General features: G+C 41.3%; 2 protein-coding genes across 5 annotated transcripts in view; one reads left to right on the forward strand and one right to left on the reverse strand.

Annotated features, from left to right (window-relative positions):
- The window catches only part of LOC140740521 (Y+L amino acid transporter 2-like), a 186421-nt gene extending 169103 nt beyond the window's left edge, over positions 1-17318 (forward strand). Inside the window, exon 10 of the mRNA XM_073069739.1 lies at positions 17188-17318. Within this exon, the coding sequence (XP_072925840.1) occupies positions 17188-17297 (110 nt within the window). The 3' untranslated portion in view covers positions 17298-17318. The remainder of the gene's footprint in view (positions 1-17187) is intronic.
- Positions 1-18085, reverse strand: part of wdr59 (WD repeat domain 59) — a 104499-nt gene that overhangs the window by 35662 nt on the left and 50752 nt on the right. For 3 of the 4 annotated variants that reach the window (XR_012101874.1, XM_073069736.1, XM_073069735.1), the window contains exons 19-20: positions 12836-12969; positions 6208-6289 (exon numbers count right to left, since the gene is read on the reverse strand). Coding sequence is in view for 3 of the 4 variants with exons in the window: in XM_073069736.1 (XP_072925837.1) it covers positions 6208-6289; positions 12836-12969 (216 nt within the window). In the remaining variant the exon portion in view is untranslated. Of the gene's footprint in view, positions 1-6207; positions 6290-12835; positions 12970-17309; positions 17367-18085 lie in introns of all 4 variants that reach the window. The other variant, XM_073069737.1, reaches the window with a different exon arrangement.

Genomic DNA, 18085 nt, shown 5'->3' on the forward strand with positions numbered 1-18085 from the left:
TCAGTGCGCTGGTGGATCACTAATGTTACATATTAATGAATGTTCTACAGCTGTGCAGGGCTCGCACAATATTATTTCCTTCAAAGCAAGATTGCGTAGCGTAAGCGTAAATGACCAATCACTCCTAGATGAACTCAATGCCTTTTATGCACGTTTTGATAGAAAGAACTGTGACACATCCACACAAGTTGGCACATATCCAGATGAAAATACTCCAATACTAATTTCAGTCTCTGAGGCAGACACCTGGGCATCCTTCAAGAGGATTAATCCACCAAAGGTGCCTGGTCCAGATTGTTTGAGTACTAAAGATTTGTGTGGACCAACTGGTGAAGTACTTTCATACATAGACTAATACAGGGCCCTCGGCCCACAATGTTGTGCCAACCCTTAAACCCAGCCTCCCATATATCCCCCCACCTTAAATTCCTCCATATACCTGTCTAGTAGTCTCTTAAATTTCACTAGTGTATCTGTCTCCACCACAGACTCAGGTAATGCATTCCACGCACCAACCACTCTGAGTAAAAAACCTTCCTCTAATATCCTCCTTGAACTTCCCACCCCTTACCTTAAAGCCATGTCCTCTTGTGCAGTGATGCCCTGGGGAAGAGGTGCTGGCTGTCCATTCTATCTATTCCTCTTAATATCTTGTATACCTCTATCATGTCTCCTCTCATTCTCCTTCTCTCCAAAGAGTAAAGCCCTAGCTCCCTTAATCTCTGATCATAATGCATACTCTCTAAACCAGGCAACATCCTGATAAATCTCCTCTGTGCCCTTTCCAATGCTTCCACATCCTTCCTATACTGAGGCGACCAGAACTGGACACAGTACTCCAAGTGTGGCCTAACCAGTTTTATAGAGCTGCATCATTACCTCATGACTCTTAAACTCTATCCCTCGACTTAAGAAAGCTAACACCCCATAAGCTTTCTTAACTACTCTATCTACCTGTGAGGCAACTTTCAGGGATCTGTGGACAGTTACCCACAGATCCCTCTGCTCCTCCACACTACCAAGTATCCTGTCATTTACTTTGAACTCTGCCTTGGAGTTTGTCCTTCCAAAGTGTACCACCTCACACTTCTCCGGGTTGAACTCCATCTGCCACTTCTCAGCCCACTTCTGCATCCTATCAATGTCTCTCTGTAATCTTCGACAATCCTCTTCACTATCCACAACACCACCAACCTTTGTGTCGTCTGCAAACTTGCCAACCCACCCTTCTAACCCACATCCAGGTCGTCAATAAAAATCACGAAAAGTAAGGGTCCCAGAACAGATCCTTGTGGGACACCACTACTCACAACCCTCCAATCCGAATGTACTCCCACCACCATGACCCTCTGCTTTCTGCAGGCAAGCCAATTCTGAATCCACCTGGCCAAACTTCCCTGGATCCCTAACTTCCTGAATAAGCCTTTCTGGAACCTTATCAAATGTCTTACTAAAATCCATGTAGATCACATCCACTGCACTACCCTCATCTATATGCCTGGTCACCTCCTCAAAGAACTGTAACAGGCTTGTTAGACACGATCTGCCCTTCACAAAGCCATGCTGACCGTCCCTGATCAGACCATGATTCTCTAAATGCCCATAGATCCTATCTCTAAGAATCTTTTCCAACAGCTTTCCCACCACAGACATAAGGCTAACTGGTCTATAATTACCCGGTCTATCCCTACTACCTTTTTTGAACAAGGGGACAACATTCGCCTCCCTCCAATACTCTGGTACCATTCCCGTGGACAATGAGGACATAAAGGTCCTAGCCAGAGGCTCAGCAATCTCTTCCCTCGTCTCATGGAGCAGCCTGGGGAATATTCCCTCAGGCCCCGGGGACTTATCCGTCCTATTGTATTTTAGCAACTCCAACACCTCCTTTCCCTTAATATCAACATGCTCCAGAACTTCAACCTCACTCATATTGTCCTCATCGTCATTAAGTTCCCTCTCATTGGTGAATACCGAAGAAAAGTACTCATTGAGGACCTCGCTCATTTCCACAGCCTCCAGGCACATCTTCCCACCTTTATCTCTAATTGGTCTTACCTTCACTCCTGTCATCTTTTTGTTCTTCACATAATTGAAGAATGCCTTGGGGTTTTCCTTTACCCTACTCACCAAGGCCTTCTCATGCCCCCTTCTTGCTCTCCGCAGCCCCTTCTTAAGCTCCTTTCTTGCTACCCTATATTCCTCAATAGCCCCATCTGATCCTTGCTTCCTAAATCTCATGTTTGCTACCTTCTTCCACCTGACTAGATTTTCCACCTCACTTGTTACCCATGGTTCCTTCACCATACCATTCTTTATCTTCCTCACCGGGACAAATTTATCCCTAACATCCTGCAAGAGATCCCTAAACATCGACCACATGTCCATAGTACATTTCTCTGCAAAAACATCATCCCAATTCACAACCCGCAAGTTGTAGCCTTATAGCCTCATAATTTGCCCTTCCCCAATTATAATTTTTCCTGTCCTCTCTGATTCTATCCTTTTCCATAATAATGCTAAAGGCCAGGGAGCGGTGGTCACTGTCCCCCAGAAGCTCACCCACTGACAGATCTGTGACCTGACCTGGTTTGTTACCTAATACTAGAACTAGTATGGCATTCCCCCTAGTCGGCCTGTCAACATACTGTGACAGGATTCTGTCCTGGACACACTTAACAAACTCTGCCCCATCTAAACCGTTGTAACTAATCAGGTGCCAATCAATATTAGGGAAGTTAAGGTCACCCATGATACCAACCCTGTTATTTTTGCACCTTTCCAAAATCTGCATCCCAATCTGCTCCTCGGTATCTCTGCTGCTACCAGGGAGCCTATAGAATACTCCCAATACAGTAACTGCTCCCTTCCTGTTCCTGACTTCCACCCATACAGACTCAAAAGAGGATCCAGCTACATTACCCACCCTTTCTGTAGCTGTAATAGTATCCCTGACCAGTAATGCCACTCCTCCTCCCCTTTTTCGCCCCTCTCTATCCCTTTTAAAACACAAATCCAGGAATATTGAGAATCCATTCCTGCCCTGGTGCCAGCCAAGTCTCTGTAATGGCCACTACATCATAATTCCATGTATGTATCCAAGCTCTCAGTTCATCACCTTTGTTCCTGATGCTTCTTGCATTGAAGTACACGCACTTTAGCCCTTCTACCTTACTACCTTTACACCCTTTATTCTGCTTCTCTTTCCTCAAAGCCTCTTTATATGTTAGATCTGGCTTTACTCCATGCACTATACTTGCAGTTCTCGCATGACCTTTATCCTCCTCCACCTCACTATCTGCTCTAACACACTGGTTCTCCTCTCCCTGCAAATCTAGCTTAAACCCCCCCCGCACAGCAGCACTAGCAAGCCTTCCTGCAAGGATGTTAGTCCTTCTCCAGTTCAGGTGCAACCTGTCCCGTCGGAACAGGTCCCACCTTCCCTGGAACAAGGCCCAATTGTCCAGAAACATGAAGCCCTCCCTCCTGCACCAACTCCTTAGCCAAGTATTTAGCTGCATTATCTTCCTATTTCTAGCCTCACTAGCATGTGGCACGGGTAGCAATCCTGAGATTGCAACCCTGGAGATCCTGTCCTTCAACTTTGCACCTAATTCCCTAAACTCTCTTTGCAGGACTTCCTCCTTCTTCCTATCCACGTCATTGGTTCCTACATGGACCACGGCATCTAGCTGCTTATACATATTCAACCTCTCACTTCCCACCTGCTTCAAAAAGACATCCATTGTACCAGTGCTCAAAAACGTGTGAATTACCTCAGTGACTATCATCCAGTGGCACTTACATCAACCATGATCAAGTTCACATTCAAGTTTGTACATAAATATCCATGAATACAGCCAAACAGCATTATTTCAGGGTGAAGTTACAAAACATAGTACCAACAGTCTTACAGAGCACAAGGCACATATAGGACATACAAGATAGCAAGTATATATAACAGTAAAGTACAGTCACACAAAAAAATATATAGCCCAAGACTCTGAGTCCATGACTGTTGCCGCAGTCTGCAGTCAAGCAGAATACAGCTTGCCTTCTGCTGAGCGAACACTGTGGAACAGCAACAACTCCAGCATGGATGCCATGCCACACCGCCTCCAGTACTCCGGAGGAGTCCCCGACTCTGACTCATAATGAAATGACTTGAGGGATTTGTTACGGCATGAATCATCTGCCTCAGAGATTACCTCGATCTGCTCCCATTTGCTACCACCACAATAAATCAACAGCAGGTGCAACTTCTCTGGCTCTTCACTCTTCCCTGCACTATTTGAAGAACAGAAACGTGTATGTCAGACTGCTTTTCATCAACTGCACCTCCACATGCAACATAATCATCCCATCCAAGCTCATCAAGCTTCAAGATCTGGTTCTCTGCACCTCCTATTGCAATTAGATACTCAACTTCCTCATCAGAAGACTTCAATCAGTAGGAATGTTAATAACCTCACTTCCTTTCTGACCATCAACACATGTGCACCTTAAAGCTGTGTGCTTAGCCCCTGCTCTATTCTCTATATGAACCATGCCGCCCAGTTGGACCCATGTGGCCAATTGATGCACTGACCTACGCACCTTTGTAATGTGGGAGGAAACCAGAGCACCCTCAAACCACCCTGCCTGGAATCAGCAATCATTCCATGGTCAAAGTCACTTAGATCACATTTCTTTGGTCAGAACAACTGAACCTCTTGACCATGTCTACATGCTTTTATGCAGTGAGTTAGTCACATGATTGGCTGATTAGATACTTGTATTAACGATCATGTTTACAGATGTACCTAATAAGTGGCCAAGATCCCCACCACCTGGACCATGCTATCTTTCCACAGCTGCCATCAGACAAGAGGTACAGAATCCTCAAATCCCACAGCACACCATTTTCCAAAACAGATACTTCATTTGGTTCTTGAACCAACTGGCATAACCCAAATCACTACAGTTTACAACACTACGACTACTTTGCACTAAAAGGACACCTTGTTTTTGTTCTAATCCAGTTTTCTTGTAAAAAGTTTGCATGATTTATGATGATTCTATATTTTTCTCGTGAAATCTGTTTCTGTGATGCCGTTTTAGGTAAGGTTTTCATTACACCTGCACATGTATGTGCACTTGACAATACAGGCAGTCCCCGGGTTACGTATGAGTTCCGTTCCTGAGTCCGTCTTTAAGTCGGATTTGTACGTAAGTCGGAACAAGTACATCCGGTATTATTTAGTGTCAGTTAGTCAAATGTTTGTCTTAGTATATAGTATATATTTTACCTTTCTATGCATATAAAACACTTAAGAAACATGTGTATTCCAATAATTAAACCACTGTGTTGCTTAGTAATAACTGTAGCTTTCATCGGGGCAGGGCCTTTCACATGCTCCATTATTCTCACTTTATCCGTTATCCTTTAAAATTGTTCCGATCGTTGACCGACTGTAGCCTAACACTCTTCTAATGACTGATGGCGTTTCACCTCTTTTCAAACGCTTTATTATTTCCACTTTATTTTCAATCGCAATCGCTTCCCATCAATGGAACAGAAACACTGCAGGCAGCGGGTCCCGACCTCTGCCGGCTCCCGAGGTCTGCTGGGTCCTAAGGGCCACCGACTGAGACAGGCTAAATGGGATAAGTGGGGGCTGTGCTGGGTTTGGGTATTTGATCATCCACAATATTCCATGTGGGAATTTAAACTGGAGGTGGCAGTGTTTTTTTTTACGAGGTTGGATGGTACGGGAGTCACTGGATCGACATCAACCCGGCACGGGAGCAGTCTGTCACTGGATCGAACTCGGAAACCTCCATTCTCCAGCCCAGCACTGACCTCACTGCGCCACCAGCTGACCAGAAAGGGGGGGGGGGGGGGGGGAAGAGTCAGGGTGGATCTTACTCAGAAAAACTTAAGCCAAATACAAAGTTAAACACTCAACAAGTGTCAACAGCAATGACTTAAAATGGCGGACGGCATTCTCCTTCCTCGGTTCGTAAGTACAAGTTGTCCGTAAGTCGGACGTTCGTAACTTGGGGACTACCTGTAATCTCAACTTTAACAATTATATTTCGGAAAGAAAATAGAAGGAATCTAGGAAACAGCAGATAAGTCACCTTAAAATCAATAGATGGAAATTATGTTGAAATTCTTTTGTAGAAACACATTTATTAGGTGGAATAGTTTTACAGGCTCAGTACCTGAACAAGGTCTCTGCGCCCAACTGACAAAGCTGCAGCAGCGTTCTTCTGACAAGTATCTTGGATGTCATGCACGTTCAGTCTACAGAGAATGGTAAGAATGTGAGAACAATCCAAATAGATGAAAAGTAAAACACTTGTTTGAAAATACTTATCAAAAGCCATTCATTATAGAGGACATCACTACATGAGAGCCTCTGGAATACATTTCATCCAGTCAATTCAACAGTTATCTTCTCTCCATCGAAATGGTATGATTTAAGTTCTTTGCTGATGTTTTCATTTTCCAGCTCCATTAATATCTCAAGTTATAATGAAAAGGTCCAAGCCAGTGTGTAGAAAGGCTTGTATAATATTCAAGTTTGCCTCAGTAAATAGTCGGATATCTGTTCCACACAATGGATTGTACTACAGCCCAAGTAACTACAATGCATTCACCTCTGTTAATTGGAACCCAGAACTGATAACACCTTGACTCTGCCTAGAGCTTTAAACTATACTTTTGTTACGATGTCACTACGTTTCCAAAATAGCTATTTGAATGTAATTGCTTTCAGATGTCCAAAGCTTATAAAATATTAGTGAGAACTTTACCCCAGTTTCTGTCATCACAAAATCTCAAAGTAAAATGGGAAGACCCCTAGTGGAGGAATAATTGAAATGCACTTTCAGTTACTCAAAGTTCAAAGTAAATTTATTACACTGAACAATAAATTTTTTCAGAAGCGTTGCTTCCTCAGAATTTTTTTTTGTTTATGATAGACCACTTGAAGCTGAACACAAATATAATTTCAGACTACTTGTATCACATGGGAATTTGAGAAAAAAGAAATTAATTTTTAGTGAATATAATGCATTTAATTGTATAACGGTGCTGACGTTTTGCAATAAGCTAAAAATGTTTTGTTGTTGATTTTCGTTTGTACTCAATGGCTTCTCACTTAAGTGTCCAACAATAATTAGCCAGCATTGTTGGATTCCAATTGCCCTGATACTGTTTCTCCATTACCACAATGTCCCTTTCACCATGCTTGTCACTGACAGGGCCAGGATTTTCAGGGAAGAAGTCTAAATGAGAATGCAGAAAATGAATTTTAGTGACATGTTGTATTTCATGGTTTTGTGTGCTTGAAGCATGTTGTCAACCAGCTGCATGTAGTTTGGTGCTCTGTAGTTGCCAAAAAAAATTTCAAGAACATCCTTGAATGCTTTCCATGCGACTTTCTCTGGTCCCACTAGAAGTTCTTCAAATTGCCTGTCATTAATGACCTGTTTGATTTGTGGACCAACAAAAATGCACAGTTATCCTGGGAGTCATCTGTCTCAAACACATAAACTCTTCTTGGGCTTCCAGCTGACTATAAGAGTCGATTTTAACCTACGAAATGATTCAAAGCAACGAATATTGTGGTGAACAGCCTCCCCATAGAGGTGAATGAAAAGGGATCGAGTGCTTTCCCAGCATATATGACATAGAAACATAGAAAACCTGCAGCATAATACAGGCCCTTCGGCCCACAATGCTGTGCCAAACATGTACTTACTTTGGAAATTACCTAGGGTTACCCATAGCCTTCTATTATTCTAATCTCTATGTACCTATTCAAGAGTCTCTTAAAAGACCCTATCATATCTGCCTCCACCACCGTTACCGGCAGCCCATTCCACACACTCGCCACTTTGCACAAAAAACTCACCCCTGACATCTCATCTGTACCTACTTCCAAGCACCTTAAAACTGTGCTCTCTCATGTTAGTTATTTCAGCCCTGGGAAAAAACCTCTGACTAGCCACACAATGAATGCCTCTCATCACCTTGTATACCTCTATCAGATCACCTCTCATCCTCCAACGCTTGAAGGAGAAAAGGCCGAGTTCACTCCACCTATTCTCATAAGGCATACTCCCCAATCCAGGCAACATCCTTGTAAATCTCCTCTGCACCCCTTCTATGGTTTCACATCCTTCCCTGTAGTGAGGTGACCAGAACTGAGCGCAGTACTCCAAGCGTGTTATGACCAAGGTCCTATATAGCTGTAACATTACCTCTTGGCTTTTGAACTCAATCCCACGGTTGATGAAGGCCAATATGCTGTATGCCTCCTTAACCACACAATCAACCTGCACAGCAGCTTTGAGAGTCCTATGGACTCGGACCCCAAGATCCCTCTGATCCTCCACATGCAAAGAGTCTTACCACTAATACTATATTCTGCCATCATATTTGACCTACCAAAATAAACTACCTCATGCTTATCTGGGTTGAACTCCATCTGCCACTTCTTGGCCCAGTTTTGCATCCTATCGATGTCCAGCTGTAACCTCTGACAGCCCTCCACACTATCCACAACACCCCCAACCTTTGTGTCAACAGCAAAGTTACTAACCCATCCCTCCACCTCCTCAGCCAGGTCATTTATAAAAATCACAAAGAGAAGGGGTCCTAAAACAGATCCATGAGGCACACCACTGGTCACCAACCTCCATGCAGAATACGACCCGTCTACAACCACTCTTTGCCTTCTGTGAGCATGCCAATTCTGGATCCACAAAACAAGGTCCCCTTGGATCCCATGCCTCCTTACTTTCTCAATAAGCCTTGCATGGGGTACCTTATCAAATGCCTTGCTGAAATCCATATACATGACATCTACTGCTCTACCTTCATCAATGTGTTTAGTCACATCCTCAAAAAATTCAATTAGGCTCGTGAGGCACGACCTGCCTTTCACAAAGCCATGCTAACTATTCCTTATCATATTATGCCTCTCTAAATATTCATATATCCTGCCTCTCAGGATCTTTTCCATCAACTTACCAAACACTGAAATAAGACTCACTGGTCTATAATTTCCTGGGCTATTTCTACTCCCTTTCCTGAATAAGTGAACAATATCTGCAACCCTCCAATCCTCCGGAACCTCTTCTATCCCAATTGATAATGCAAAGATCATTGCCAGAGGTTCAGCAATCTCCTCCTCTGCCTCCCATAGTGACCTGAGGTACATCTCATCTGGTCCCAGACACTTATCCAACTTGATGCTTTCCAAAAGTTCCAGCAAATCCTCTTTCTTAATGTCTATATGCTCAAGCTTTTCAATCCTCTGTAAGTCATCCCTACAATCACCAAGATCCTTTTTTGTAGTGAATATTGAAGCAAAGTATTCATTAAGTATCTCCGCTATCTCCTCCGGTTCCATACACACTTTTCCACTGTCACACTTGATTGGTCCTATTCTCTCACGTCTTATCCTCTTGCTCTTACACATAAACTCTTCTCGGGTTTCCGGCCAGGTATAGATGTCGATTTTAATCTATGCAATGATTCAAAGTGACAAATACCTCTAAGGGGAAGAATTTCACCTCATTGTTTGCCACTCTGAATCATTAAGCAGATTAAAATCAACACTTGAACCCGGCTAGAAGCCCGAGTTTATGTGTCATACACGCCAGGAAAGCACTAGATCTTTTTTCATTTGTCTCAAATATCAAAATCCTTCATGGATATTTATAGCCTTTCTAAAACCTGTTCTGCCTTGCAGCATCCACCTTGCTTAAGCATACTTGGACAGAAAACCTTTCAGCTTACATTGTGAGTAACATTTAAATTGACTTGAATTATGAATTAAAATAATAAATATTGACAATTTCAAAAAAGTGGTGCATGATAGGGAAATTTCATAATCATTTTCAAGATCAGCAATCCAAAGTTCATAAGATGCACCCAAAGTGCATCAGGAAACAAAATCTTTGTTGTCCAGTGTTATCAAAGTACCGTAGATTTCGCACTACAGAGCGCACCTGATTAAAAGCCGCTGGCTCTAATTTTAGAAAGAAAATCAATTTTGTACTTGTACAAGCCGCACCGGATTTTAGGCCGCAGGTGTCCCACGTTGTAATATGAGATATTTACACAGAAAGATATTACACGTGAGGATTTTTTAACTTTTAATTAAATCCATATGGTAACATAAACAAATACATATTGCAAATGCTTTTTTTCGAACCGTGCCTGTAACACGGCTACTTTTAAATATACATACGTATCGGTAACACACAAATTACGTTGCGTATACATTCCAATATCTCCTAACGACTGGTAAAAAAATATATACTGCAGCCTACCAGGAAAAGTTATTGATCGCCTTTAACTTAAAAGCAGCGTTCTCGCTCGGGTCTAATGCCCCCACCTTCCCGTTTATCGCAAACCAGTATTTCCCACAAGACGCGGCGAAACCAGATGTGACGTCATAGTATCCCGGGATGTAGTACTTCTAAATTTAACTAGAAAATACTAACAAATGAATTACTAAGCGAAAATATTATAAACTAAATAACTGCCATAAAGGCAGCACAATGCTTTTCTTCGAGTGTTTTCCATGTTGATGAGGGTGAGTACAAATGACTGATTTACAATAATTTAATTGTGAAAGTGCGCTTGATTTATCGTACAATTTCATTGGACCTCTGTGAACTACTCATCAATTTTATTGGTCTACTGTTACGAGGCAAAATGTTTTTGGCGGCATGAAAAAAAACCATGCATTAGCCGCACCGTAGTAAAGGCCGCAGTGTTCAAAGCTGTTCAAAATGTGGGAATAAAGTAGCGGCTTATAATCCGACATCTACGGTAGATATATGTCTCCAGACACACCCCTGAAATTCCTTTTCTTGTAGACGTACTCAGTAAATCCATTAACCATAATAAAAGATCCACCAACAGGGCGGACAATCAGCGTGCAAAAGCCAACAAACTGTGCAAATACAAAAAGAAAGAAAATAATAATAATAAATAAACAATATATATCAAGAACATGAGATGAAGAGACCTTGAAAGTGAGTTCATAAGTTGTGAGAACTGTTCAGAAATGGGGGCTAGTGAAATTGAGTGAAGTTATCCACTTTGATTCAAGAGCCTGATGGTTGAGGAGTAATAACTGTTCCTGAAATTGGTGGTGAGAGTGCTGTACCTTCTTCCTATGGCAGCAGAGAGAAGAATGGTGAAGGTCCCTGAAGATGGATGCTTCTTTCCCAGGACAACACTTGACGGACTGGGCCATATCCACTATTTTATATAGGATTTTCTGTTCAAGGGGGGATTGGTGTTTCCATACGAGGCTGTGATGCAACCAGTCAATATACTCTCCTCCACGCATCTACAGAAGTTTGTCAAAGCTTTAGATGTCATGCCGAAACTTTGCAAACTTCTCAGGAAGTAGAGGCACTGCCATGCTTTCTTTGTAATTCCACTTATGTACTAGGCGCAGGAAAAGTCCTCTGAAATGATACTGAAGAACTTAAAGTTGCTCGCCCTCTCCACTTCTGATCCCCGTATGAGGATTGGCTCATGGACCTCCAATCCCCTCTTCCTGAAGTCAATAATCATATTTTTGGTCTTGCTGACATTGGGTTGTTGTTGTGGCACCACTCAGCCAGATTTTCAACCTCCCTCTGATATGCCGACTTATCACCATTTCTATTTCGACCAACAACAGGTCCAATTGCTGTATCTTGCATATGTCTCAGTAAAATGCAGAACACAACAATTCCTCGTTTCTCTATGATACAGCAATTTTGCCCTGAAGTACTCAATTTTGTTCTCCAGCAACTGCACATTTGCTAAAAAATTAAGGAAGGGAATCAAGGTTACAGGTATGAGACAAGAGAATGGGGTTGAAATAGAAAATAAATCAGTCATGATCAAATGGCAGACTCAATAGGCCAAATGGCTAATTCTGCTCTTATGTCTTATGGTCTTATTTCCAAACACAAGGAAAATGCCTTTTGTGGGCACAGTTCTTCATCTTCTTGAAGAGGGACTTACTGACCACTGGAAACACTCTTCTTGCTTTCCATCCATTCATTCAGGAGCATCAGCTCCCTATAGTTGAAGAGTGTCGTTTGTAGTATTATAATACCTTTTGAGAGAGTTAACTGCTGAGATCTGACAGTGCCAGGATCTGCTTAGCTTTACACAAGGAAATTGACAAAGCTGTTCTGTGAAGGTTGCAACTGAAAATCTTGATCTTCAGGCAACCTTTGTAAAAAGCATTTGTATGACTAGGGACTAGAAACTAGAAATTCACCTTATATGGTAGTTAGTTAAATCCACCATAGCCAGTAGATTCAAATATCTGGCACTGTACATAACAAGTGGCAGATCCAATACTGTCCCTTTTGCATCATAGCCCAAGAATTCGTATCCTAGGGCTGGTGAAGTACAAAGTTTTTATGATACTGAGACACAGACTAATGGAAGCAAATCCAAGGAAATAGAACAGGAAAATATTAATATTGTCACTGAGGCAATATTAATACTGCAACACTGCATGCAATGTTCAACCTCAAAATCAGAGTTTGAGTCATGAAAGACGTTAGAAAAATATTGGCTGAAATTATTAGGATGGTAAACATTGTGCCTCGTAAAGGAGGAACCACTCAATTGGAACATCTATTCCCAATTCCTTTTTGAAATTCAATCTCAGGATGTAGATATTGCTGGCAAAGCCAGCAGTTAATGCCATCACCAGCTGCTCGAGAAAGTGATGGAAAATCCAGAAATGCATACAAGTTGTTCTAGCCGAAAGGTTTATATGTTAATGCAATGATAAATGTCTTTGACACTTACATGTACAATTCCCCCAATGACTTGTGTACTGGAAGAAGACAGGAGATGTCCTGAATGATAACTTTCCCTGCAGCCTTAATTGGTCGGTTGTTTGTATCAGTCCCTTCTCGTTTTCCTTTCCATCGACGTGATTTCTGTGAACAGAAAAAGTTTATCAACATTAACTGCAAAATTACTTCAAAGAAGGTGCATCATTATCACAGTACACTCATTAAAATAAAATTTTGAGAAATTAATGCTAAAGTCATTGGAAATTAAACAAATCTCTGGGCTTTGTGAGTTCTGAAAGCTTAAACAATTTTCTGAATCTCAATTAGCCCCATGTATAATACCGGGTTTTATTCTGTACATTCTTTTGCTGACTACAGGGAAATCTTTAATAAAGTTTGTAATCCTGCCTCTAATCTAAATGGAATATCCACTGGAGAAACCCCTAGAATTTTCAGTACTCATTCTTGGATTGGCAACTGCAGACTGAACGCTGGAAATTCCATGAACTAAATTGTCCACAATGAGAGTCCCACAGAATTATTGGAACAAATGTGGAAGTCAACCATGCTCCTTTTGAGACTCACAGGTTCAATGTCCATCTGCCAAAAGGAATCACTTCGTTCTTGACAGAATTTAGGTAAAGTCCATGACAAACTAAGGAAATATTTTATTTGTTTTTACTCACAAAGCTTGAGAAGGAAATAATTGCTGAAGCCTGAAGTGCAATTAAAAGCTTTTTATTAGTGCAATGTTTGTAGTTATTTGAACCAGATAGTTATTTAAACCCAGTGATTCAAACCGATTGTATCCAAATGAAAATAAGATAAATTATGTATTAAGCTATGTACACAAATAAAATGCTGATTTCCATCAGTAGGGATTGTCTGATTTTAGCTTAAAGAGCCAGGAACTTGGAGGTTTTATGTATGTATTGCACAGTGGTAGTTCTACAGTGTAAATCAGTGTACATGGACTGTAATCATGGTCCTTGTACCTAAGTTGTTGTTTTATCATTCAGTGGTCATTAAAAAAAGTGCAGATGAGCCTTGCTATGCAAGCTGAGCCTGAAATTCCAATTATTCTAAGGTCTCATTCCAAATTCCTTATTTGACTGATCCTGAACCCATCTTCACGATTATATTGTGGCACCACTTGCTTGCTTCTACAGTAATAGCCTTCAGTGTATCTCAAATTTTCACCCTATCACATATGTGTGGAATAAATTTAGAATGCAAGATGGATCAAAAATGGGCAAGATTAAGCATTTAATATCCCAGAACAGATAAAGAGAGGAGAAAATCTGCAAGGAAATTACAGAAATATAGGCAGTCCCCGAGTTACGAACGTCCGACTTACAAACAACTCGTACTTACGAACGGCCTGCCATAAAGCCTATTATATTAAAAATTAGTCGGCATCTGCCATTTTAAGTCAGATCACGTGGCCGTTAACACTATATTGAGTGTATAACTTTGTATTTGGCTTAAATTTTTCTTAACAAGATTCACCCTGATCTCCCTTTTCCAGTCAGCACTGCTCCCACTTGTACCATTTAATCTGTCCCAGTGCGGGTGGACTTTAGGACCTGGGGGAGCTACCGCCGCCCACAACTGCTGCTGAATCCACAGTGTTTCTGTTCCGTAGCGGAAAACGACCACGATTGAAAATAAAGTGGAAATAATAAAGCAATCAGAAAGAGGTAAAACGCCGTTGATCATAGGAAAAGCATTAGGCTACAGTCAGTCAATGATTAGAACAATTTTAAAGGATAAAGGATAAAGTGAGAATAATGGAGCATGTGAAAGGCCCTGCCCTGATGAAAGCTACAATTATTACTAAGCAACACAGTGGTTTAATTATTGAAATACATGTTTCTTAAGTGTTTTATACGCATAGAAAGGTAAAATATATACTATATACCAAGACAAACGTTTGACTAACTGATGCTAAATAATACTATACCGGATGTACCTGTTCCGACTTACGTACAAATCTGACTTAAAGGCGGACTCAGGAATGGAACTCGTTCGTAACCCGGGGACTGCCTGTATGCAGAAAAAAATGAGGAAGTGATATGGGTCCCACCCCCCTTCGGTTAATGGTAGGGGCCCATGGCATAAAAAGGTTGTAAACACTTGTCCTAGAGAGTGAGGTGTAAATTAATAATAGAGTTAGGGGAGGGGGAGGGGGGGAAAAGAGAGAGAGAGAGAGAGAGAGAGAGAGAGAGAGAGAGAGAGAGACCGAGAGAGCGAGAGAGCGAGAGAGAGAGAGAGAGAGAGAGAGAGAGAGAGAGAGAGAGAGAGAGAGAGAGAGAGAGAGAGAGAGAGAGAGAGAGAGAGAGAGAGAGAGAGAGAGAGAGAGAGAGAGAAGTCTGAAGTGCATCTTGGAAGGGGAATATCTGATCAGGATAAAGTAGAGTTAAATATAAACAGGTACAACTATATTTAAGTATAATCTTTAAAGAAGTGAAATTTCAGGTACAGGTTTTATGTTCATAGTTATATTATTTAATTATTCAGCCTGTCAAATAGCTGTAGTTGCAAAATCATTAAAAACTGATTTGGAAACTCAAAAGACTGCGGTGTGGAAAGAGTAGAGCCAATACCTTCAGAAGAAATGAGATTGGCAGGATCCCTGAAAAACATCAAAACAAATCTGACAACATTACCCCCTGGTATCTGAAGTCCATTTCAGGTCTGGAGCCATAGAAACGGATCTATTAATGATTCCCAGCCTAGTACACTTAATCTGCATGAAATGCAGGAATCATGCCACAAACTAAGATACTAATTATTCAGCTTCAGTAATTCCAGTCAGTCCCAACAAGAATATAAAGTAATATCTAGACAACCTTTTTCAGATGTGAGCACATCTTATACACAGATATTCAAACAGTCATCCCTAGCCTCCACACCTAGCGTATTATCATTTGCCATTTCTGCCAGCTCCAACAGGATACCCACCATCAGTCCCAACTTCCTCCTACCCCCACCCCCTTCCACAAGGAGCACTCTCTGTGACTCCCTGGTCTGCTCAATCTTTCCCCTTTCATCATCCCTGGTCACTTTCCTGTGCAAATTTAAGAGGTGCAACATTTGTCCCTTCACCTCCTCTCTCACCACAATCCAAGGATCTAAACAACCCTGGAGAGATCTATATGCATCTCCCTTATAGGATTTTGTTTGCAAGACTCTGTCTCTACCTTCTCCCTCTCCTAGTTCCACTTGCCTAATTCTACTACCCCCACCCCTTCTTTGTTTCCACTTGATACCTACCAGCCTCTATCTCTACCCTCCGCCTCATCTCACTTCTACATATTGGCTAACTTCCCTCTACACCCTCAGTCATGATGCAGGGTGATGACCCAAAATATCAACTATCCCTTTTCCTCCACAAATGCTGCTTGACCACTGAGTTTTCCAGCAATTTGTTTCTTGTTCTTCAGACATCAAATTGAACATAAGAACCAAAGTGGTGGGTTTGAGTGAAAAACAAATTAAGAATTTGTTTCTTTACAGCAATAGCAATAAATGATTTGGATTCAACACAGCCAGGTAATTTCCTAGTGATTCAAAGCTTTAAGAGCATTTGTGGAATACTTTTGTGAACTCTTCACAATATACACAACAAGGAGGATGAAGTTTCTCCATTGGTCTTGGTTTGTCATCAGTTGATACCAAGTACTGACATGATGAATATGCAGTTTCACACACAAACCAATGTCTTGAACTTCCATCACTGCTCAGTTTCACTAAAATGCATGTAAAAGGCTCATATGAACACTTACACATTTAAAGAATGAATGAATGATTTCAAATACAAATTTAATTTTGGCAGGTATCAAAAGAAAACTGGGTCTCTGATACAGCAGAGCTAAGAAATGCTCCTAGAGTACATGGAACAATGTAGTCTTTAAACAAATGTACTTATAGTAAAAGTCCAGCTCTCAGTCAGCAGCATGCATATCATGCAGTTACTTATTCATAGCAACTATCTAATGGAATTAAATTCATACAAAAGGAAAAAACATTAGTGTGAAAAGCAGGGGTTGTTTCGAACTGCCCAAGAGTGGGATGGCCAGCTGCACCTTATCTCAATTCAATCAGGAGAACAACTAAGAATTTTCACTCATATTGAAATAAGTGATCTTTAACTTGAATAGAAGCTAAAATGTTACAGTTGTCCTTCACATCCTTGGGATTGAAAAGGAAAAAAATAAAATCACAACCAAGGCTTCCTATGTACTTGTTATTAAGAAACTCATAACTGTAGAGCTCAGGTAAGTGTAACAGCTCAACTCTGGAACCTATTACAACTGGATAGTCCACTGATCCATTCTGTCTGGTTTCATTCAAATGTAGGAATCTCTACATGGTCCTTCTGCGGAAAGAGCTGGCTGTTGGTGAATTGTTACTCGATAGAGGGCAACTGGCCATCCCAGAGTCACAAAGGCGCAAATGCAGGATGGTAATGTGCACAGTACCGGGAACTCATTAGTGGCTTGAATGGACCAGCGCCGCCAGTTGGAGAGAGGAGACATCTGCAAGTATGAACATCGCCAAAACATAAAGAAGAAACACCAAGAAAATAAAAAAAACTCAACAGGAAGAAAAACACACACACACACACACACACACACACACACAATAAATGAAACATACGGAAAAGATAAACTTCATAAGTGTCACTTAGGGAAAAGGTAGCTATAAAAAACAACATAGGTCAGTTTCTAATCTATAGAAAATTAAGACCCAAGCTGTACAACTAAGACTATAAAGCAGCATGAAGGTAAATTCATCAGTCAACTGATGTTTCCAGAATTGAAGTTTCTCTTGCACAACAAGCTTAAAGCAGCCACACTCTATCTTCCATCAAAATGTTCCCAGGAGAGATGGATGAACTTAAAGCAGACCAGATTTCAAAGATATTGTGTGAAATTCATTAACCGCTGACATCTGCACTAAATGCTCACACCCCACAACCATAGTCTTCACTCACCTGAGACACTACATGTTCTTGTTATCAAGAATAAAAATGAAGGGACCACTCCACACCATCAATTGTGCCAAGACAAAGGCATATTCAGACTAGCAAACCTTACAAACTCCCCCCCCCCCCCCACACCTAGGGACTTCTACTAAAATTGTGATAACTGTGTATAGAGCGCTCAACCAACTACGCAACACAGAGATACTCACAGAATCATTACTTTCAGCCAACCTTCTTGGTTTTTCCATCATCATACCTGCCTATGACTTG

The sequence above is a fragment of the Hemitrygon akajei genome, chromosome 17 (assembly GCF_048418815.1).
Source record: "Hemitrygon akajei chromosome 17, sHemAka1.3, whole genome shotgun sequence".
Taxonomy (NCBI): Eukaryota; Metazoa; Chordata; class Chondrichthyes; order Myliobatiformes; family Dasyatidae; genus Hemitrygon; species Hemitrygon akajei.